The sequence below is a fragment of the Dermochelys coriacea genome, chromosome 7, assembly GCF_009764565.3.
Source record: "Dermochelys coriacea isolate rDerCor1 chromosome 7, rDerCor1.pri.v4, whole genome shotgun sequence".
NCBI lineage: Eukaryota > Metazoa > Chordata > Testudines > Dermochelyidae > Dermochelys > Dermochelys coriacea.
In genome coordinates, this window is record NC_050074.1 from 117,320,446 (window position 1) to 117,344,753 (window position 24,308).

At 48.9% G+C, this 24,308-nt stretch overlaps 1 protein-coding gene across 1 annotated transcript; it reads right to left on the reverse strand.

Annotated features, from left to right (window-relative positions):
* Positions 1 to 19,304: 19,304 nt before the first annotated feature.
* Positions 19,305 to 22,125, reverse strand: ADRA2A (adrenoceptor alpha 2A). Its single transcript, XM_038411810.2, has one exon. It carries the CDS (start codon positions 21,329 to 21,331, stop codon positions 20,024 to 20,026), a length of 1,308 nt encoding a protein of 435 aa, XP_038267738.1. The 5' UTR covers positions 21,332 to 22,125; the 3' UTR covers positions 19,305 to 20,023.
* Between the last annotated feature and the right edge of the window lie 2,183 nt (positions 22,126 to 24,308).

Below are 24,308 nucleotides of genomic sequence, written 5' to 3' on the forward strand. Positions count from 1 at the left end.
AATAAAGAAGATCTCTTTCAAGCACCCTGGGCCAAGCGTGATTAGAGAACACCACACAGGGCACCAAGCATCCTCAGGGCTCTTTGAAAATCAGAGTCTTTAAATATGGTTAGACAACATGGTGATTAAAATGCCAGCTCCTGGTCCACCCTCGGGCTCTCACCATAGCTAGCGCCAGGGAAGCTGAACTGGTAGAAGGAATGATGGCCTTTTAAACAAACAGACTCTCTGTCTAGGTGCTCTTTGGGGGTCTCCCAAACAAGCCCTGACCAGGCCCCAACCTGCTTGATTTATAAGCCCTGCCAATAGCACGACCTGAGGTATTTCCTCTGCCTCTCATCTCATAGGGAAATTGAGCTGAGACATTCTATTTACAACCATCTTTTAATGTACACTATTGAATTTCCAATTCACCCAGGCAAATCCTCTGCTAATTTAACCAGCTGGACACTGGCACTCTCCAGATGCTGTTGCCTAGGGAGTTCTTGGTTTTGGAAGCCCTTTGAACACATATGAAGATGATATAGGTACATGTGCAGAACAGGGTGGCATAGATGTAATTTCCCATTACCATTTGTAGTTTAGATTTTATGTTTCTCTAATCCACCGGAAGGTTGTTCCAGTTAAACGGCGATGCAAAATTGTGCTTGAGCTGCAAGAGCTGGGAAATGTATTTAGCTGGAATAGATTAGTTACATTTCACAGAGTATCGCAAATTGGTGGATAATTCTAAATATGTGTTGTCAAGGCTGAATCCCCACTCTGGCACCTCAAGTGCAGGAAGTGGGGGCCCCCCAAGGATTTAAAAATTAATACTTGCCACTCCAGGCTTGTATTACACTCCCAAGCTTTTCTCTGACTTTGGCTTGGTAAACACTGCCAGCACCCAAATGCAAAACCCAGGAAGGAGCACTTGGGAATTCCTCCCTGTGGGGTACCCTCAAGCCCTTTCTCTGGGGAAGAGCTGAGAAAGAAAACAAAGAAAATTAGCTGTGGCTACCAGCTAATCAAACAAGATGCACAAACCTCTTAGGACACCAAAAATCCAATCCTGTTCTTAAAAAGGTAAATTTTATTAAAAATAAAAAGTAAAAAAATACATCTGGAACTTAGGCTTTTTGCTAGATCTTAAAAGAAACAATTAAGCACCCAAAATAGCTTTCTTGGGGGTTCAGCTTAAAAGTTACAAGCAAACAAAAACATCTGGGGTTAGCACAGAGGAGATCCACAAGCCAAAATAAAGAAATAAACCTGATTGCATCTAGCTAAACATTCCTAATCTACTTACATTTTGGGGGGTTTCAAATAAGTAATTCTAGGCATGATCTGATGAATTTTCATACCTGGTTAAAGCCTTATACAGCATATCTGCTTATAGCACTGCTTCTCCATGTCTCCTTCTCCAGAGAACAACACACAAAGGGAAAGGTTTTTTTCCCAATTTTAAAAAGGTTTACCTTCCCATTGGCCCTTTTGGTCAGGTGTCCACTTCCTTTTCTTTTACCTGTGGGCCTGTTAACCCTTTTCAAGTAAAGAAAGTAGAGAACAGCTACTAAGAGGAATTTTATAGCTAACTGACTGGCTGGGTATCCATAAACGGGAGCTATCCCCCACTTCATTTATCACACGTGTTATTATCTGTTTCCAAATGAAAGTGACGGATTCTGCAATCCTTATTCAAACTGAGTAGCACTTATACAAACAGCCCTACTGAAGCCAACAGAATTGCTTCCATGAATAAGTGCTGGTTTCCATGAGGACAGAAAAATCAAGCTCACAGTCATTAGGAATATAAGAAATGTCAGATTACCTCAGACCTGTGGTTCATCTAGACCCAAATCCTGTCTCTGATAATGGGAACTATCAAATATTTCTGAGGATTTTTTCCTCCTCCACTAAAGTAGTTGGCTTATACTCTGACAGATGAAGGCCTTATATATATTTTAATATAGCTGTGGATGTTCTTGTGACGCCGCACCCCATATTTATCATAGTAATATATTATAATATGGTCATGGCATAATTATGATGTATTTTGTACAAGATAAGTCATGGGAGGTATCATTGGAAAAGTTATGATTTGCTGAATATGATTATCCTATTTGTATGCATGTATCATTTTTGTATCTGAAGTTATAAATACTGACTATGTATCTGTGCTTCAAATGTAGTTACAAATGGATAACGACCACTAAAGAAGATGCTTTCAGTCTAGATAGCTGGTTGTGAAGGGCCTATTCAGGGCAATGAGCCATCTGGAAAAACAATAAGCCTTCGGATAAGCTTATCTTCCATCTGGTGAGCCTTCATGAGAACACTCCAGACAGCTGGAAAGTAATAGCAGCTATGACTCTACAAAAACATGTGACCAGGACACATGATTCTGGCCTCCATCTTGGGATGTCAGTATTTTTCCACAAACTGGTCTGGGAACCAAGTTTTGAAACAAAGGATTCCCGCATATGCTAAAGCTATATAAGTGACATCATATGTGGTTCTTCATTCTCCACACAAGAAGACATCTACGGAGCAAAGCCTGAACTGCGGGAAGTGCTGGACCCAGGCTAAAGGGATTTCTAGCCTGCGTGTGAAAGACCTGGGGATTCCAAGCTGTAAAGCAAGTGCGGCTTGTCCCATAAGAATCTGTAGCCCGCCTGTCTCCTCAGCCAGGGTGAGAATTTGCTAGTTCATATCCTATCAATCTAGTATCTTAGACTTAGTTTGTGTTTTATTTATTTACTAGGTAATCTGCTTTGATCTGTTTGTTATTACTTATAATCACTTAAAATCTATCTTTTGTAGTTAATAAACTTATTTTATGTTTTGATCCAAACCAGTGAGCATTGACTGGAGTGGTTGGGGGAAATCTCTGTTTGGTCACCACAAGTGTGCATTGTTCTCTTCACATTGAGGGAGAGGCAGGCCAGGTATTAAACGCATATGCTGGCCAGATTTGACCAGGGCAGGAAAGTACTGCTCTAATCCTACTAAGCTCTTTGCCTTAGTGATATTTTGTGGCAATGAGTTCCACAGGTGAATTATCCAAACCAGTTATCTGCTAGGTCACTGCAATCCTTGACTGTGGGAGCCAGTCTTACCCTGCTCTGCAGTGAGAACCCCCACTCCCGGGCTGTTCACACACAGCCTCTAGCATGTAAGCTGCTCCCAGCTATGCGAGTGAGCACTTTTGGCCAGCCTCTGCTTGGATTGTGCAATTGAATGACAGTAGCCAATATCTCCAGTCCCAGACACAACCCTAGGAACCTCTGTCTTGCAGTGTCCAGTTATGCCCACTGGATGCTGCAAACTTATATGAGTTTGTCAATTTAACTAAGAAATTGATATGTACCAGACTTGTTCTCCCAAGGGGAGCCTCTGACACACTTCAAACCAAACGCACTGCTTCAGATAGAATAAACAAACAGATTTATTAACTACAAAGATAGATTTTAAGTGATTATAAGTCAAAGCATAATAAGTCAGTTTTGGTCAAATGAAATAAAAGCAAAATGCATTCTAAGCTGATCTTAACACTTTCAATGTCCTCACAAAACTTAGATGCTTCTCACCACAGGCTGGCTGCTGTTCATCCAGGTTCTCCCTTTGATCAGTGCATCAGTCGCTTGGTGGTGGTGGTGTCTGTAGATGTAGGTGAAAGAGAGCGAGCGAGTATGGCAAACGTCTCTCCCTTTTATTATGTCCTTTCTTCCGTCTCGGCTTTGCCCCACCCCCCTTCAGAGTCAGGTGAGCATTACCTCATTGCAGTTCCAAACTGACCAAAGGAAGGGGGGTGACTCACTCCAGAGTCTTCCTAGGCCAGCTGCCTAGGCCAGCACCCTTTGTTCCGGTGAGCTGGGTCTGTTCCATCCACGGCCTGATGAGTGTGAATTGCCCCTCTGCTTCTGGAGAGTCTTTGTCTGGGGTTGCTTTAAGCCACAAGGATACATTTTCAGCCTCATAACTAAATACATGAAATTACAACCTATAACATCACTATAACATTACTGCAACCATTACTATAAGATCACTATACCAACCATGCTCAGTGCATCATAAGCCTTCTGAAGACACCCAACATGACAAACCCTGCACTGGACAGCACACAATCACCCCACAAAGATGAATATGGGGTGCTGGGGGCTCTCCCAAGGCACAGAGTGTCAAAATACTGAAAAAACTTTGTAATTATAAGGGTAGTTAAGCTCTGAAATAGCTTCCAAGGGAGGTTGTGGAATCCCCACTTTGGAGGTTTCTAAGAAGAGGTTGGACAAACACCTGACAGGGATGGTTTAGGTTTACTTGGTTCTGCATCGCTGCAGGGGGCTGGACTTGAGAACTTCTCGAGTTCCCTTCCAGCTCTACACACTTCTATGGTTCTCTGATTCCATAACTGGGTGTCGCCTAGGTTTTTTTTATTTGGAAACAGGGTCCCTAAATGCTCCTAACTGACTACCTCTGCACCTTTCGTTATTTCATTTAGTCTGCCTGGCCCTTTCATCAGTGCTCAGGCTACCTCGATTCTCAAACTGCTACAACTCACTACAGCACTGGGAAGGATTCTCTTGTTGCTGTAATTAAGTCATACACACACACCCCAGGTAGCTAGGTCAAGGGAAGAATTCTTCTGTCGATCTAGCGCGGTCTATGCTGGAAGTTAGATTGGCTTAACTACAACACTCGGGGCGGGGGGCGTAGATTTTTTCACACCCATTAGCAATGTGACTGGGTTCATTTAATTTTTTAGTGTAGACCTGGCCTAAAGCAAATGCATCCTGTAATGCTAGACTTATAAAACATCTCTCCCACTGAATATCTTTGGCTTTGACAGGAACCCCTTATCTAGAAGTCTCATCTAGAAGTCAAGGCAAAGAGGAGTGACAGCTATTGTTCCTGCTCTGTAGTCTGGTATCAAGCAAATGAAACAAGTAAATAGGTGTTGCCCTAAGAAGCAATGGCAATGTCTGATGTCACAATCAGAGGTATGAATTCCAACAGGACTGCCCCACACATGCCAAGCCACCACAAACAGGATGCAGGAAGGCATCGGAGAACTACAGCACAATTAACTAGCGTTGCGTCCCACATCAGAGCAGCTGATAGCATCACAAAGGCAGAGAACTCCTTACTTCATCCCTCCTGCGGAAGAGTAGGAGGGAGTGTGGCCATCAGTGGGACGGAGGGGTTGGCAATAGCTCAGCCCAGTGGAAAGGCTGTTTCGTCTCCCATAAACAGCGTGTTTCCTTGGACCCAGACTGGAACCTCCTTAATCCTGCTACTCCTAACCTTTTCTTTCCCTCTTTCTAACATGGGGAAGAAATTAATCTCTCCTCCAGGGGCCTCTTTCTGCTTGGGTAAGGCATTTCTCATCCAACAGAGTGTCCATTGGTGATCACAGCTGATTTACTCAGTGGTCTCTAACCCCTGCTCTTTCTGGTTCCAATCCTGCTCCCACTGAAGTCAATTGTGAGGCTCTACTGGGTGGCAATAGGAATCAAGTCCTCTATACCCCTTTCTGCAGTATACATGCAGCTGTATTTGGTAACCAGGTCACAGTTTTTTCAGACACAGTTCTTTGCTGTAGAAGGGCTGAGGGACACCTCCTGGCTAACTTCTGGCTAACTCCTGAGGCAGCCTCCTAGCTAACTTCATTATTCCTTTTCCAAGTATGCATGCTGCAGCAGCACATCAATCAGTAGCCATGGTCCGAGCATTCCGACTTCACATCCCATTGCATGCATCATCATCGCTGTTTGGGGCAGGGACCGATGTTTTGTTCTGTGTTTGTACAGCACCTACCACAATGGGGTCTTGGTCCAGGACTGAGGCTCCTCGGTGTCATGCAATACAAATCATAAATCATAATCCTGTCACACGATTCTCAGGCATAGATATTCCATCCCCTTTTATTATTATATACACGTGGCGCCTGGAGTTAGAGATAAATGTCCCATGGACTTCAACAGCACTTCACCATTTTATATGAGCTGAGGATCCGGGCCCATAAATCCTGAACCCTTGTAACTGAGGGTTGGCTAAAAGTTGTGCACATCCCATTATTCCTGTTACCCTCTCTTCTCCCCACCAACCTGGCTGCTTGTCTCCATCACCTGTTAGGTCTTGTCTTTTAGAGTGTAAGGTCTTTGGGGTAGGACTATCACTTACTACATGTCTCTATAGCACTTAGCATAATTGGGCTCTCTTCTGGTTGACCTGTCCCACAATATAAATGTGAGTGTGACGAGGCAGTCCTCTTGTCAGAAGCAGGAAGCCAAGGAATGAGTGGACCATGGCAAGTGAGCTTCCATCTCAACCCTAGGAGGGGTCCCACCAGAGTAACATGGAGGTATAGCTTGCGATGCACTCAACTGCCTGGCCTGGTCTGGTGGGTAAAGAAATAACTTCATTCCCCAGCCCTTTAATCCGGCATGCTTCGCACCCTGACTTTGACTTTTCACTCCCATGCCTGTTTTCAGGTTTGTTGTCCCAAGCAATCATTTGCTTTTTGGACCAGCCAAAGGATGGACTTTCAGTTTTGAGTGGCTTGTCTTTTAGATTGTAGGCTCACCCCTTCCCAGAACTCAAACGGGCCAGCACCCTTGCAGTGTAGAGCTCCCCCTGCTGGACACTCAACGGGTTGCTATGTCTGGGCCGATGTAGTCTTAAGCTTCCTTTGGTCTGAGTAGGCTCCAGCATTATCTTTTTCCTTGGTGCCACTGCCACACTTCTTGGGCTCAGGCTCTCCGTGATACTCCTTCACAGAAATGGGACCTCATGGCCCAGTGTAACGGTGCTGCCCATGGGAGCCAGCTGAGATCACTCAACTGCAAACAGAACGGGGCAGACAAACCCCAAAGGCTGGTGGATATTCCAATACTTAGATTTACCCAGCAAGCCCAAAACAGCTTCTATAGCATCTCCCTGGTTACTCAGAAGTCCAAATAATGCAGTTCCCTTAAAGTACCCAGCCTCCAGCCTCCATCCCAGACACACAGGTCAAACATATGATGATAAATTCTGAAAATCTGATTTCATCATATAAAAGAAAAGGTTCTTCCAATCCCAAAGGACCAAGCCCCAGACCCAGGTCAAATTATAACTTAGATCTTACCCCTAATACATCCTTACAGTCAATTCTTATTAACTAAACTAAAAGCTATTTAAAAAGAGAAGAAGAAGAGTATTGGTTAAAAGATCAATACACATACAGACTTGCATTCAATTCTTGAGGTTCAGGTACATAGCAGAGATGAGCTTGTAGTTGCCAAGTCATTTTAGAAATAGTCCATAGGTTATGGTCTAATGTCCATGTTCAGGGTGACTCCAGTCAGTGACCTGGGAATCTCAGTCCTATGGCTCAAGGTTTCCCCTTCCTGAAACCCAAAGCAGATCTGACATGAAGAAGGATCATGTCCCAAGGTTTTTATACATTTCCAGCAGCCTTTTGGCCTGACAAAACAATAGGCTTAACTTTCCTTCTCCCAAACATCATGGCAATTAGTACAGGGTAATTTATCCATTAAACAGTTCAGCTGCAGGTTACCACAACCTTCAAAGAGACATATAGACAATAGTACTATTTCACTCAAGTGTCTTCCTAAATGTTAATATTCCTTTTTTGATCTTTGAATCAAAGATATAGCAATAGACAAGACTTGTTTGCTTACATCACAAGACCTGAGCAAACATCTACCCTTCTATCTCTAACAATACAGGCTTGCATTTCAAAGCTCTATTCATTTACATATCTTCCTAACCAGTCTCTAAAGTTCGGCCTTGGGTCAGGTCACTCTGTGAGTTAATTAACTCCTTCTGGCCCTGTCACCTTTCAGTGAGATATTAAATTATACTCATAACCTCACACCCAGCTTCCCTAGGACCCCAGGATAGCAACCAGAGAGCAAGCCCACCCAGGGCCCTGGAAATGTACTCAGGTTGCCAACCCGTGGCACCATCTCTACGCTACTGTTGTTACCTGTGCTGGTTAAATTAAAGGTAGCGTGGGTAAGCCTACCCAGGCTACAATCACATGTGCACCTGCAGTGCAGGCATAAGGCAGGCTCCGTGGTTTTTAAGATGCAATGCTAACAACACCTGATCTCTTTGTTCTGCTTCTAGGGAAATTCCATTCCTTCAAACCCCAGCTCCCTGCAGAGAGGCTGGAGAAAACTGGCTTCATCTAGACTTCAGTTACTCTTTTGTTCTGCCAGGTAAGATCTATTCAGATAACTGATGGTCTTTAATGAGCCACTTGTTCATGGACAGATCTGTAGGTGTCACTAGGCCACGCCCCCATCTCCTTAGTCCAAGGAGCAAGAGGCACTATGGCAATAAAAGACAGAAGGATTCACAGCAGATAAAATCCAGCTGGAATTCATAAGTTATACATAGAGTCTGCAAAGCATCTTAGACATCATTCCCAAGCCTGTCAATCCAGCTTCTCCAGTGCTTTCATTCACTTGAAAATGAATATAAATAATTGAATTAAATAAATGCCCGTTTGCTAACAATTGGACACGTATCTACTCCTGTGGGAGCTGAGTGGATTTATTTGTCAGTAAATCAGTGTTGGGCTCTTATGAATAAATAAATATGCTGCAACATTTATATGGTATCTGAATAATTTTTAAAAGGAGAAGTGAGTTCCCATCTCAAAGCACATTATACTCCCTACCAGAAATCTTGACAGATTGCTGAGCCAGCTGGGGGAATATGACAAAACCAGTGTTCCAATATTCATTCAGACTCCAAAGAGGAGGGGCACAACCAAATTTAAGCCCCTTTTGAGTCTTCACTCCCAACCGTTCATATGAACAATTTTTTGGTTCCATCTTGTTAGTTGCACTGATACCCTCAAATTAAGGTATTGGCATGAGGGCAAGAGAATTCAGTCTTTAGTTTTTCATTATTTGCCTTTTTAAAAAGTTTCCATCATCCAACCAGGTAGATGAAACAATACCACTTGATTAAATGGCCCAATCAGTGACTAGGACAACTGAACCGTTTGCAACCCAACAACCCCGAGGCTGACATTTCTAACCTGGTTGTCTAAAGTCGGGAACCTAAATCCATATTTAGGCATCTCAATAGGGCTGTTTTTTCAGGGATGCTGAACACTTCAGGTTCCCATTGATTTTCCCTGGAGTTGCGGGTGCTCAGCACTTTGGAAAATCAGGCTACTTCTAATGAGGCATCTAACGGAGTTCCAGCACTTGACTTTTGACACCTACATGTGAAGAGTGTGGCCATTAATGCCTCAAACAATGATAAATATGAAGAAAGCCATAAAAATCAAAGCCTGCTCAAAAGACATTTGTGAACAGGGTTGGGGGTGGGGGGAATAAAAGCTACATTTGTTGGATAATCAATTCACAATGAATAATCTGACCAGAGCTTTAATGGATGTGACCAGATTGACAAGTGAAACTCAAAAACTGTAAGTACTGAAGGCAATTGAGGTAGACAGAGCAGACTGTATGACATGACTAACAAATTTATTTGAGCATAAGCTTTCGTGAGCTATAGCTCATTTCATCCGATGAAGTGAGCTGTAGCTCACGAAAGCTTTATGCTCAAATAAATGTGTTAGTCTCTAAGGTGCCACAAGTCCACCTTTTCTTTTTGCGGATACAGACTAACACGGCTGCTACTCTGAAATATGACATGACTGTATTCTTAGCACATAATGAATTTTCCAGCGTGCCAGTTTAATCTCGGCACTTTCAAGCTCCCCTGCAAGCAAACAACTAAGGACTGATGCAGTTTTGTTTTTCCAGATCTAAGGACAAAGGGAATATCAACAGTCTGGCTTGAGAGGTTTTATTAGTTGGTTTCCTCCCTAATTAAGCAATAACCACTGATGCAGAGGGCATTTCCTGGGATTAATGACTAGAAGGAAGTCACTGATAACCTGAGGTTACAGCTGAGATTAACCTTGGCTGCTCATTCATGGCCCTGTATTGAGGCCATTATTGCCACTGTAAACTGAAAATGAAAGAGAGAAAAACATAACCCTGTTAATTTTTTTTTTCAATAGGTGGTTCCATTTCAGGTGCTAGGAAAAGGACATACGGGAGGGTCAACTTTGAAAAATGTCTGTAAAAAGTATCATTGCAGTTGCATATTGACTATTTTATTCCGGGCCCGTGGGCTCAGTGTCTGAGGAAAAGTTCATTATCATTAGAGCGTACACGTTTTCCACCCGCCAGCCCCACAAACCCAACCTGGGCTGTGAAAGGCGTGCGAGTTTCCTTCTGGTGCCTGCAACATTTTCAGCACTAGAGTCCACCACTGCAGCACACGTAACAATGCTGCTAATGAGACACAAACCAGCTTAGAATCCAGCTCCCTCTCCTGTAGCTGTGTTAGCTTGACACCGCTAACAGGCATGAGAACTTGTTTTCATCCCTAAAGCAAATGAGAGCTGACTCAGAAGACGCATGTAATTGAGCCATAGAGTGCAAAGATGGTATTTTATATTGACAGTTTGCTTACTATAACTGCACTTACATACCCTGAATGCTAGCCAGATTGCTTGACTTATTCTGTTACCATTCTATTCCATTTATGGTCCACATCTGCCTGCTATCTATTAACCATTTCCTTCAAGATCCTTGACTTGTCCGGCAAAGGCCGCAATTTGCTCCCCACTCTAATGGCTGTAATTATGACTCATCATAGCTGGGTGGAGTTGTTGTAAATTCAGTATGTATCAGGCTTCTAGGCCCTCTCTAAGTGCTGTGCTAACTACCCCAGTGCTTACCTCTGTCCTGTCAATGCACTGCTTTCCCAGCCTGCATTGTTTGATCAAGGCATTCTGCTTTAATCCCACGGTGAAGGGGTAGTGTGATTTTCCCAACCAGTGAGGAAATGTTTCTGAGCCCCCGCCCCTCTCAAGGAACCAGGGCTCTCAGAAACTTTGGGCTGCCCCCAAGCCCTGGGACCCTAGAGAACCCAGGCTGCCAAGGAGCTGGAAGCTGGACAGCCAGGGCTTCCAGGCTCTCTGCCCATACTGCTGCATGAGACTCTGGGCAGGGGGGCCAAAGCTGAAGCCCTCAGGCTTTGGCTTCAGCCCTGGGCAGTGGGGCGTGGACTTCAGCCCCGGGCCCCAGCAAGTCTAATCCAGCCTTGGCAACCCCATTCAAAGGGGGCCGCAACCCACTTTGGGGTCCCGACCAACTGTTTGAAAACCACTGGTGTAGATAAACACAGGACTGGCATAAAATGCACCTGGTTCCTCCAAGAATACGAGGCGCTGGAGACCCCCAGTTGAGGAGGAGAGGGGAATTTATACTGTTTGTCTGATGTGTAGTTCCTGGTTTGAGAATTTCAGCACTGTTTTTGCCTCTTGACGCTTTGTTAGGATTGAGCCTGTCCAAATAGGCTTGTGTTCAGTGTGCACGTGTCATGTCTAACCTGCCTCAGCATACTTCACACCTGCATTTTGCACTCACTGTACTGGGCCCAATGGCTCTGATACTCAAATGTATTTAGGTGCCTAATTCCCATTGAAGTCAGTGGGAGTTAGGTATCTAACTACTGACAGCCACGTCCGCAGGCATATCCTGGTGCATGGAATTGTAAGGAATTCACTGCTGTGGAGACAACTGCTCCTATTATATTTCAGAGCAAAACCAGTGACCTCTAGGGAGCATCATGTAGATATTCAAATGTGGTTATGCTGAAAAAGACTCTCTATTGTATGTGAAAATGGCACCCAAGCCCAGAACCTCAAAGGTATTCAGGCGCTTAATGCCCTTTAAAAAAAAGGAGTAGTTGCTGCACCTTAGAGACTAACAAATTTATTTGAGCATAAACTCATCATCCGATGAAGTGAGCTGTAGTTCACGAAAGCTTATGCTCAAATAAATTTGTTAGTCTCTAAGGTGCCACAAGTACTCCTTTTCCTTTTGTGAATACAGACTAACACGGCTGCTACTCTGAAACCTGTCGTTAATGCCCTTTGAAATCAATGGGCGACAGACAGGTAACACCTTTGAGGTTCTGGGCCCTGTGTATTCCTCTGTGTATTCAGAGTCAGATCTTCTTTATTAATTAAAAATTAGGATCCAGCCCTATAGGGTACATTTATTACCACAATAAAAGCTGGTCTGGACAGGGCTGGCTCTAAAGGGGGGAGCGATAGCTCAGTGGTTTGAGCATTGGTTGCTAAACCCAGGGTTGTGAGTTCAACCCTTGAGGGGGCCATTTAGGGATCTGGGGCAAAAATTGGGGATTGGTCCTGCTTTGATCAGGGGCTTGGACTAGATGACCTCCTGAGGTCCCTTCCAACCCTGATAGTCTATGATTCTATGAAAACAAGCAGGTGCTTGGGGCGGCACATTTCTAGGGGCAGCATTCAGGTGCTGGCCATGCCGCCCCTAGAAATGTGCCCCAGCTCGCCTGCGCCACCGCCGCTCCGCTTCTCCCCCCTCCCTCCCTCGCTGCATGCCAAACAGCCGTTTCGCACGGCAAGCCTAGGAGGGAGGAGAAGCCAAGCAGCGGCGCGCCCGGGGGAGGCGGCGGTGGTGGAGCAGAGGCGAGCTGGGGCGGGGAGCGGTTCTTCTACCCGCCCCATTACTTCCTGCGCTCCCCCACATCCTCGCTCACCTCTGCTCCCCCGAACGCTCTGCCTCTCCCTCACTGGAGAGGGAGGGAGGAGAAGCGGAGCAGCGGCGTGTTCAGGGGAGCATGCGGAGTGGAGGTGAGCTGGGGCGAGAGGTTGCGGGGGGGTGGGAGCTGCAGGAAGCAATGTGGGGGGGAATGCGGCATGCCCAGGGGATGAGGCGGGGCTGGGGATTTGGAGAAGGGATTGGGAAGGGGCGGAGTTGGAGCGGAGCTGGGGGGCACAAAAAAAAGCAGGGGGCGGCCAAAAATTTTTTTGCTTGGGGTGGCAAAAATCCTAGAGCCGGCCCTGGGTCTGGGTCAGCTGTCTCAGGCTTGTGGGGCTCAGGCTGTGGGGCGAAAAAATTGCAGTGTAGACATTCGGGCCAAGGTTGGAGGCCGAGCTCTGAAACCCTGCAAGGATGTGGATAATGAGACTGACCTCATTTATAATGCCCTTTGAGATCTACAGCTGAATAGCTAGGAATTATTATTACCTGCAATTTTTCTTAGACCCTGTGAGCCTATGAACTGAGAGAAAAGCTAGGTTTACTCTGGAATTTAAATCAATTGTCCTAGTGCTAAACACTTACCGAGACATCAGAAGTCAGCACTTAGTGTTTCAGTTCCTAAAGTTCAATTAATTCATCAGAACAATTGGATACTGTCTATATATATATTTCTTAACCAACAAGAGTTTTTTCCAATAACGCATGGAAGTTTTCAGTGTCAAGCAAACGCACTACAACAGCACGCAGCTTGCAAATGAATGCAGTACAGCCTTGAGCATGAATTGTTTTATCACAGATGCTCACTCCCATGGTGGGAAGTCTTTATGGAAAGAAAAAAGAAAAAAAACACATGGTCCTACAAGCCATAACAATTTAAAATGACACAGGCATGAATCTTTCATGTAAGAAATAAGACTATTTAAAACCAACGTTTATAAAATGATGGGCGTGAACTCCGACTCTTTTTTGCGAAGGAATACAAAGCTGCTTTTGCAGATTTAGTTCCCAGATCTGTATTTTGACCATATGAGCCAAATTCTGAAGGATTTCATGGCTTGCAAAGCCAGCAGGGACCATTAGATCATCTAGTCTGACCTCCTATATAACACAGGCCAGAGAATTTCAACCAGTTACTCTTGAACTGAACCCAGTGAATTGTATTTGGCTAAAGCATATTTTCCAGGAAGGCATCCAGCCTTGCTTTGAAGACCTCAAGAGATAAAGACTCTACCACTTCCTCTGATAGTTTGTTCCAATGGTTAATCACCCTCACTAGTTTAAAAAAAAATGTGCCTTATTTCTAATTTTACTTTGTCAGCCATGGGTTCTTGTTATGCCTTTCCAGGGTAGGTTAAAGGGCCCTTCAGTAACTGGAAAAAAGTATTTTCTTCCCAGGAAAGTTCTTATATAAGCAATGGGAATGTTGGGGGGAGCGGGGGGCAGCGGGGGAAGAGTCAATTTGCATTTTCCTAAGTAAAGAGCTAGTGATTTGGCCTTGTATTATTTGAGGATTAATTAAAAGAACGGGCAAAGAACCAATCCAGAGCCAATTAGAAATGGAAGCCAGATGCTACACTCCCTTAATACTGGCAAAACTCCCATTGATTCCAATAGGAGTTCTGCTTAAGTAATGACTAAGGTCCAACTCCTCAAAGGTATTTAGGGGCCTAACTCCCATTAAAAGTGATGTCCTATATCCTCAAGGTCAACAAACTGTGGCTATTTCACATCAAAAAGTGGGGAGAGGGCACAGAATCTTGCATAGGGTATATTCTCTCCCATTGAAATCAATGGGAGTTAGATCCCTAAATACCTTTGAGGATCTGGGCCTAGAGATGGGCCAGAACCAAAAACCCAGATCTAAGTGCTTCCAAGTTTTAGAAACGTTTTGACCTAGATCCACGTTTTGCAGCTGGGAGCCATCTCTAATCAGACCCCGGCGTGGGTGAACCTCAGGATGTCTGTTTCAGTTTAGAAGCCAGACATTGGGGTGCCTGGCTGAAGTATCTAAAGCAAAGGCAGCATGCAAAACTTTGCTGGGCAGTTGACAGCAAAGGCTTCCAGAGATTTCTAAGTGAGCTAGCCTCAGCACTGGAGGAGCCTTTGGTTGTAGAGGGCATCCGTGTCAGACCCAAGACTGGGTGTTGGAAATGTAGAGATGCTTGGAAATGAAACAGAATGGAGGAAAAGCTCACGGACCCCTTTGTGGAACCTTGAAGGTCAGGCCTGAGCTGTAACTTTGTGGGGTCAGAGGTTCTGATTTTATTTCCCTACTGGTTTGTCCTGCTGAACCTTTGCCATTTTAAGCTGCTCATTACCCCCACTTTGGATGACCCTGTAGTTCACTGCACAGAGAAAATAAAACTGAGAGCTGTCCTGGCGTCCGGAGCAATGGGGCCAGGTCCCAACAGTTGGGGTTAGGTGTTGTGTTGCCAGAAAACACCCAGATGTTTGGTCTCATTGAAACCAGTGGGAATTGTGCCATAGATTTCAATGAGATCAAAATTTGGCTTGTTTACTTCCACAGGACGCAAGTGTGGGGTCAGAGGACAGTACTCAGCCCAGGTTTCCATCATCATTGCAGTCCTTGTGAGTACTGGACGGGGGGCAAATCGTCAGCCAACTAAACTTCTCTATTTTCTCCACTCTTGCAGTTTGTAAACAGTGAAAGCAATTTCAGCTACAAATATTTAACCCAGGCATCCCAAAGAAGTTATGAGAAGCCAACTAAGAAGTGTCATTTCCAATAGAAAGAATGGCACAGGTCCAGCAGCAGCACTTCTGCCACAGTGTCTGTAGTGTAATAAAAGAAGTAATCTCTGCAGACTTGGAACTTTCCAAGTGCCAAATGAACAGTAAAAGCAAAAGCTTTAATTCTCATGAAAATCTTTCTCCTCCCCACGAGCAGCCACCAAACTCAGAGGGACCCGTTTGCGGCACTGGGAAACAACTGCAGCAACCAGGAGGAACATGCATATTTCCCCACCCTCAGAGAGCATGGCTGATTGGTGGCATTGGTGGCATTGGTGGCAGAACCCCTGGGCTTGTGGGTGGACTTCTCTCGGACTGGGAGCTACAGGCTCCACCCGGGCAGTAAGCTGGGCCAACTCTGCCTCTTAGTCTGTCTTTTATCTAAAATCTTGGCTGAGCTGGCCCTGCCATTTCCCTTGCTTCTCCTACATTTACACAGCTCATCGCCTCCTGAAAGATCCCAAAGCATTCGTTGTATGGCCAAACCCCTGCGGAAATTGGTGAAAATCTGAATGTAAGGAATACAGGACCAGCTCCACACTCACCTGGACAAAGGTTGGGCTGGATGAATCATGGGTCTGCTCCAGGGTAGCAATTTCTACATTTCTGCTGGAGGAACTCACCACATGGCCTCTCTCCTAACAGCCTTGGCCACTAGCACCTGACAACATTGCAAGGCCTGTTTCTCTGACAGCACCATCCCCACCTGTTGCTTGAGACTGTGGGTACGTCTTCACTGAACCACAGGGGATGTCCCGCTCTCCTCCTTGGGCAAAGCAATGACATGCAGCCTCTTACCCAGGGCTCACCATGATTTAAACCTTCTCTGCTGTTGATTAGCAGACACAGGGTATGATCGCACCACTAGCTGGCATATCTGAGCTAGCTTTAATCTTAGCTGGCTCGGGTACCAACTCGTGAAGCTGTGACAGCAGAGGCTTCAGCGTGGGCTGTACCAACCCTCCTGGGACCCCAGAGAATTACTCACAGAGTTGGCCTGCCCTGAAGTCCGTGCTGCTGCAGCTGCCCTAGTCCAGAACTAGGGTGACCAGCTGTCCCGGTTTTATAGGGGGCTTTTTCTTGTATAGGCACCTATTACCTCCCACCCCCCATCCCGATTTTTTACACTTGCTATCTGGTCACCCTATCCAGAACCCACATTCACAGCCCTTCCAATTGCTACCGCTGGTCACCACCTTGCTTGCCTCTGGGTCATACTGTTTAGGGAAGGGAAGATAAAAGGTGATCAGGGTTATCAGAGCAGTGGTGCAAACTATGTCAAGGCCTCCACAACTTCTCCAGCTCCCAGGAAGTGCTGTAGCATCTCAACCAAGACCATTCCAGACAGGTTCAATAGCTATCCCCAGCCAGCGATTTTGTTTGCCTGACAGCCCTGGAAATGCTCTTTCCCTCTGGGATGAGAAGGTTCATAGTGGGGAAGCTGATATATATAAAAAGAACAGTAGATGCTACAGCAGTTCAGTAACATCAGGCCAAGCGTTTGATCACTGGGATTTTCGTTCGACACAGGACTTTTGCAGGCATCAGTGCTACCTATTTTCTCCCTGGATCCACACCCCCATATCATTGGCATACCTCTCTTTAATCCTGCTCTATTGCCCCCGCCCCCCTTCCCTCTGTCTCTCAAGATATTCACCTGACGCTGACAGTGGGGCGTTAAGAATTTGAAAATTGCACTCCAGCTTTATTCCAGTTTGGGGGCTTACCAAGGAAAATTGAGTCTTCACCTGGCTGAAGGAGCTGCATTCCTATAGCAGCAGGCCCCCAAAGCTCATCAGTGATTCATTCACAAAGCCATGTTAGCCAAGTTCTTTTGTTCACTTATCTTATTTTTATAAAACAAACTAGGAAGCTAAGATAGCAATGATTTGGGGGTTCCTATACTGATGTCCTGGCTTTCAGAAGTATACTGCACCCAAACTCCAGCAGATAGCAATGGAAGCTGTAGCTGTTCAACACCTCTGAAAACCAGCCTCCTTTTGGAAGTCTGCTTTTGGGTGCTCAACTCGAGACAGCTAAAATCAATAGCCTCTTTTCAAACTGTCAATGTTGAGGACCCCTGATGCTGTAAACACTTACTCACCTGCTTATAGTTAATTATGTGTATAACCCCATTGACTTCATGTGAGCAAAGCAAAGTACATGCATAAGTGTTTGCCAGATTCGTGACTTAAAACAGCAATCACTTTGGGGCAGAGATTGTGCAAGGTTCTGTATAAACTTAAAGGACAATGCTCAATTCTGATTGGGTTCTCTGAGTGTTACTGTGATGCAGATAATAACTTAACAACATCATGTTAAACCAGAGAAAGATGTTCTTTCATTTTTTCTTGACTCTGGGAAAAGGTCATGGTTTACCAGATTCACTTTTATATACACATCAGCCTGCTCCCAAAAGACTTGAAAACAAACAAACAAAATCTCTTTGGGATGGGTGACTGTTGTCTTTTATAACATGAAATGCAGTTCAGCTAAACCCAACAGTTATAATCTCCTGGTTTTATCATTTCTAGTTGCATTTATGACCTAATTATTTAGCATCCTGGCTGTTTGTAAATACTGGACCACACAGATATTTCGACTGAGAGTCAAAAAGGTATTGATAAGCCAACCAAGCAAATCTCACAAGGTAACCCTAAATCCTGCTCTTTAAAAAGCACATGCATGCTCATACTGTGGCATGAGAGAAGAAAGCAGCATCTCAAGGACTCATTATGTCACTGCACAATTAACTAAACCATTGTTTAGCATTAGGTATAGCAATGCCTTTTGGAAAAACACAAGTGACTCTTCTGATGACACCATTTATGGAGCCTAAGCCTGCAGCTGATGTAGAGTTTTGAAACTTGTGAACTGTTGAAAGTACTGATAACAGAATATTCATTCAAGTTTATTTCACATTTAATCTGTAAACTTTTTTATTTAATAAAAATCAATTATAGCAACTGCTGCTAACTTTTTATTTTTAAAGGTAAAGGAAAGCTTTCTTTTTTTCCTCACCTCTCAAGGATTCAGCTTTGAAAAAACTTATGTGGCTGTAAACTTTGGTGTTCAACTCCCATAATTCACCATGGGACCTTTGGAGTTAATTACATCAAAAACAAGAGTAAAAGGAATAAAACACTCTTAGAAATAAAAAGCTCTCTTTCTCCTTTAAGTCTGTTACTGTACATTTGATAGCTGCTGTCCAATCAAATTCAGTTTACAATGGAGTAATTGAAACAAATGTTTCATCTTTCACATCATTTCTGTGACCTGTCAGTATTTAAAGGAAGCTGTTATAATGTTAAAAGGTTTCCCCATAGTTTATTGTGAATGGCAAAGAAGTATTTCCTTTTTAATATTCTTCAGGAAGTTTTCCTCATGGCACAAGGATGTTAGATTTGTTGTTTTATAATAGATAAAATACCACTTTTTCAGAAGTAACTCTTTCTTTCCCATTCCAATATGATATTTACACATTTTAAAAAAGGTATAATTACACTATAAAATATAGGAGAAATTGTATGCAAGTTTCTCCTGTTTTAAAGGATTGTCCTGTATAAGATTCAGATAAAAAAAAAAAACAGACAGTTCACCAGTCTCCACTGAAGATGAAACAAGAAAATTAAAAACTTAAATCTTAGGTTACTCAAAAAGGCAGAATTGCTTTTGTGCATGAAACCCGGTTTTGTGTGCAGGAAACCCAGCAAGAATTAAAGTGTCAAAAATCAATACAAATCAGATAACATAATATGTAACCCTGATATTTACTTTAACATGTTATCTATTTACAATCAGGGGTGGGGAAAACAAGTTAGCATTGAACACATTTCCACTTGGATGTTACTTTCTATTAACTCTTTAAGAACTTGATTGTTCTCGAGCATCACCTTGCAAGCAAAATGAGTTCATTGTTCTCAATCTTTTAGGTCAGTTCTGATTGCATTGTGAAACTGTTAGGCTTTTTTTTTTTTTCTTCCAATTAGCAGAAAGAGGAATGTTACCTTTTCAGCAATACTAAATAATAGAGAGCACAAAAAGGAAACAGAATCAGGTACATAAAATATCCTCTAATATGGTCGGGTCTGCGCTTACAAGCTTTATGGCCAAAAATCTAATAGCACATTGGAAATCTTGGTAATACTATTGAACTGCAGGGTCGATGAGATGGCTCCAATAGTTTTTATGCTTCAAGTTGTCAAGACTATTTAAAGCATTCTTAGTTTCAAAGCTGACTTCCTTACAAAAATTAAGACAGAGGGATCTCAGGGATGGAACACTGTATTTTTACAAGGAGTTTAAAGTTACTTATACATCCAAAAAAAAAAATTGTTCACGTGGGCCTGTATATTTTCTCTTTGTTGTTGATTTCTGAATTTCATTTAAATTTTTAAAGAGTCAAGCTTATAAGTCATGAACCCATCCAAAACCAGAAATGATCCACTGGCAAACCCAAATGCTGAGGCTGTGTGTTTCCCTTGCTTACTTTGTTGTTGTTGCTTGGTGTTTTAATAGTTTCATCTCAGTTTTTAAAGGGGTCCCACCTGCATGTCAGAGGAAACTATTCACTTGCAAGTCCAGCCCAAGGCAGCTGAGCATCACCCTCACACGGTAGAGTCTTTAGTCACCAGTCATGCTGACAGAAAACGGTCTGTTCATCAAACAATCCTTTTCCTGTCTATCCTGCAGAGGATCTTTTTGAAGGCCCTCCTGAAGTCGTGGTTGAAGATGGTGTAGATGACAGGGTTCAGAGAGCTGTTGCAGTAACCAAACCAGAAGAAGAACTTGAAGAGGGTGTCGGGCACGGAGCAGCTCTTGCAGACAGCGGTGAGCGTGTAGGTGAAGAAAAAGGGAAACCAGCATATGACGAAGACCCCAATCACCACCGCCAGCACAAAGGTAAAGCGCTTCTCCCGGTTCTGCCTGCCCCTCCACCGGGATGCTTTGGCATTCCTCTCCTCCTCCATCCTCCTGGGCAAGCTGTCCCCCGGCTTGATCTGGCTCAGCTTGGTCTTGCCCTTGCATCTCTGGGGCCTCCCTTGCTTCCTGCACTGGTGGTTCTCATTGTGCTCAGAGGAGGAAGTCTCCTCCATGTCTATGCCATTGAGTTCCCTCTCCTGCCCTCCTTCTCCCTCCGTCACCTTCTCCCCATTGAGCTTGGCTGCTGCTGGCAGCTCCTCCTTATCTGCCAAGCCATTTTGCCTTTTATTGGGGTGTTCTGCTCTCTTGCTGGGGGGCACCCGGGTTCTCCTCTTGGCAATCTGATAGATACGTACGTAGACCAGAATCATAATGAGGCAGGGGGCAAAGAAGGAGCCGATGCAGGAGGAGATGATGTACCACTTCTCGTCGTTGATCTTGCACCCTGCTGCCCGGTCGGCCTGCTGCCCGTTCTTCTTCTCGATGGAGATGAGGGGCGGGAATGAGATGACGGCCGAGATGACCCAGACAATGAAGATGATGCACTTGATGCGGCGCGGCGTGCGCTTGAGGTTATACTCGATGGCCTGGGTGATGGACCAGTAGCGGTCCAGGCTGATGGCGCACAGGTGCACAATGGAGGAGGTGCAAAACAGCACGTCCAAGGCCAGGTAGATCTCGCACCAGACCTTGCCAAAGTACCAGTAGCCCATCACCTCGTTGGCCAGCGAGAAAGGGATGACCAGCGTGGCCACCAGGATGTCCGCCGAGGCCAGGGAGACCAGGAAGAGGTTCTGGGGGGCCTTGAGCCCACGGCTGGTGAAGACGGCGATGATGACCAGCACGTTGCCGAAGACGGTGAAGAGCATGAGCAGCCCGGCCAGGCTGATAAGGGCGAGGGTGGTGTGGAGAGGGTATGGGGTGCCTCCCCTCAGCCCGGCGTCGCTCCCGTTCAGGCTCCCGTTGCCAGCAGGAGGCAGGTGCTGGTACTCCATGGCAGAGAGGAAGCGCCCCCTCTCCGTGAACGGGGTCTCCAGGGTAAACATCAAACCCAGGCGGCCCGCTAGGCGTCACCCCGAAACCCAAGGGCCGGCGGCCGCACCGGCGGAGCGAGGGGCCGAGCTCAGCGCAACCAGCAGCCGCCTCTCGCCGCCGCGGCTCGCCGCGTGGGGGGGGGCAGCGTCTCCGTCCCGTTGCTCGGTCTGGGGCTTTTATAAGCGGCAAGCGGCCGCCCCTCCCGCGGTGGGATCCAGCTCCGTGGCCGCCGGCTGCCGGGGGGGCCGAGGCTTGGCCCCCCCCCCGCCCAGAGCAGGTTCGGCACGGCTGGGACGAGTTCTCCGGGACTGCTCAAGGCTCCGCAATAAAGTTCACCTTACCTGGGCGGGGGGGGGCGGGGGGCTGGCATGTTCAGCAAGGGCTCCCGCTAAGGGGGAGGGCGATGTGGCGGGGGGGGGTCCGGGTGGAAGCGCTTGGCTGGATCTTCTCTCCCCCCCCGCCCCGCCCCGCCCCGCCCCGCCCCGCAGCAGCGTCCAGCAGGAAAGCAAAGCCGAGGCACCGCAGGGGGCTCCGTCCGCGCAGCCCAGCAGGGGACACGACGCGGTGGGGGGGGTCCCCGTCGCTCTCCCGGGAGCCGGGCCCTGCAGCGGCCGCGACCCCCCCGCAAGGCAGCCGACGCTGGCCGGAGCCGGGCTCCGCGGCAGCCCGATGTGCGGGTCCGGAGCGGCGCCTGCTGCCGTCGCCGCCGCGCTGCCTCCCTCGCAGCCGCCTCGCTTTATAGCCCAGCACCGGGCCGCAGCGGCGGAGCAGCCGGCGTCAGCCCCACGTGGGAAACTGCCCTCCCAGCGCGGCCTCGTCACCCCTCCCGCCCCCCCGGCCGCGGCTCACACCCCTCCCCGGCCACCCTTCACACCCCTCCACCCGCTCCCCGGCCGCGGCTCACACCCCTCCCCGGCCACCCTTCACACCCCCCCGGCCGCCGCTCACACCCCTCCCCGGCCACCCTTCACACCCCTGCGCCTCCCCGGCCGCCCTTCACACCCCTCCCGCGGCTCACACCCCCCCGGCCGCCGCTCACACCCCTGCGCCCCCCCGGCCGCCGCTCACACCCCTCCCCGGCCACCCTTCACACCCCCCCGGCCGCCCTTCACACCCCTGCGCCTCCCCGGCCGCCCTTCACACCCCTCCACCCGCTCCCCGGCCACCCTTCACACCCCCCCGGCCGCCCTTCACACCCCTCCACCCGCTCCCCGGCCGCCCTTCACACCCCTGCGCCTCCCCGGCCGCCCTTCACACCCCTCCACCCGCTCCCCGGCCACCCTTCACACCCCCCCCGGCCGCCCATCACACCCCTGCGCCCCCCCGGCCGCCGCTCACACCCCTCCACCCGCTCCCCGGCCGCCGCTCACACCCCTCCCCGGCCGCCCTTCACACCCCCCCGGCCGCCCTTCACACCCCTCCCCGGCCGCGGCTCACACCCCTCCCCTGCGCCCTTCACACCCCCCCCGGCCGCCCATCACACCCCTGCGCCCCCCCGGCCCCGGCTCACACCCCTCCCCGGCCACCCTTCACACCCCCCCGACCGCCCTTCACACCCCTCCACCCGCTCCCCGGCCGCCGCTCACACCCCTCCCCGGCCACCCTTCACACGCCCCCGGCCGCCCTTCACATCCCTCCACCCCTGCCCGGCCGCCGCTCACACCCCTCCCCGGCCGCCCTTCACACCCCCCCCGGCCGCCCATCACACCCCTGCGCCCCCCCGGCCCCGGCTCACACCCCTCCCCGGCCACCCTTCACACCCCCCCGACCGCCCTTCACACCCCTCCCCGGCCGCCCTTCACAACCCCTCCGGCCGCCGCTCACACCCCTCCCCGGCCGCCCTTCACACCCCCCCCGGCCACCCTTCACACCCCTCCACCCGCTCCCCGGCCGCGGCTCACACCCCTCCCCGGCGCCCTTCACACCCCCCCGGCCGCCCATCACACCCCTGCGCCCCCCCCGCCCCGGCTCACACCCCTCCCCGGCCACCCTTCACACCCCCCCCGGCCGCCCTTCACACCCCTGCGCCTCCCCGGCCGCCCTTCACACCCCTCCACCCGCTCCCCGGCCACCCCTCCCGCCCCCCCGCCGCCCATCACACCCCTCCCCGGCCGCCGCTCACACCCCTCCCCGGCCGCCCTTCACACCCCTGCGCCTCCCCGGCCGCCCTTCACACCCCTCCCCGGCCACCCTTCACACCCCCCCCGGCCGCCCTTCACACCCCTCCACTCGCTCGCTCCCGCGGCCGCCCTCACCAACCCCTCCCCGGCCACCCTTCACACCCCCCCGGCCGCCCTTCACACCCCTCCACCCGCTCCCCGGCCGCCGCTCACACCCCTCCCCCGCCGCGGCTCACACCCCTCCCCGGCCGCCCTTCACACCCCCCCCGGCCGCCCATCACACCCCTGCGCCCCCCCGCCGCCGCTCACGCCCCTCCACCCGCTCCCCGGCCGCCGCTCACACCCCTCCCCGGCCACCCTTCACCCCCCCCCGGCCGCCCTTCACACCCCGCCACCCGCTCCCCGGCCGCCGCTCACACCCCTCCCCGGCCGCCGCTCACACCCCTCCCCGGCCGCCCTTCACACCCCTGCGCCTCCCCGGCCGCCCTTCACACCCCTCCACCCGCTCCCCGGCCACCCTTTCAAACCCCCCCCCCGCCCTTCACACCCCTCCACCCGCCCCCGGCCGCCGCTCACCACACCCCCCCGGCCGCCGCTACACACCCCTCCCCGGCCGCCCTTCACACCCCTCCACCCGCTCCCTGGCCACCCTTCACCCCCCCGCCGCCCTTCACACCCTCCACTCACTCCCGGCCCGCCGCTCACACCCCTCCCCGGCCACCCTTCACACCCCCCCCGGCCGCCGCTCACACCCCTCCCCGGCCACCCTTCACACCCCCCCGGCCGCCGCTCACACCCCTCCCCGGCCGCCCTTCACACCCCCCCGGCCGCCCTTCACACCCCTCCGGCCGCCGCTCACACCCCTCCC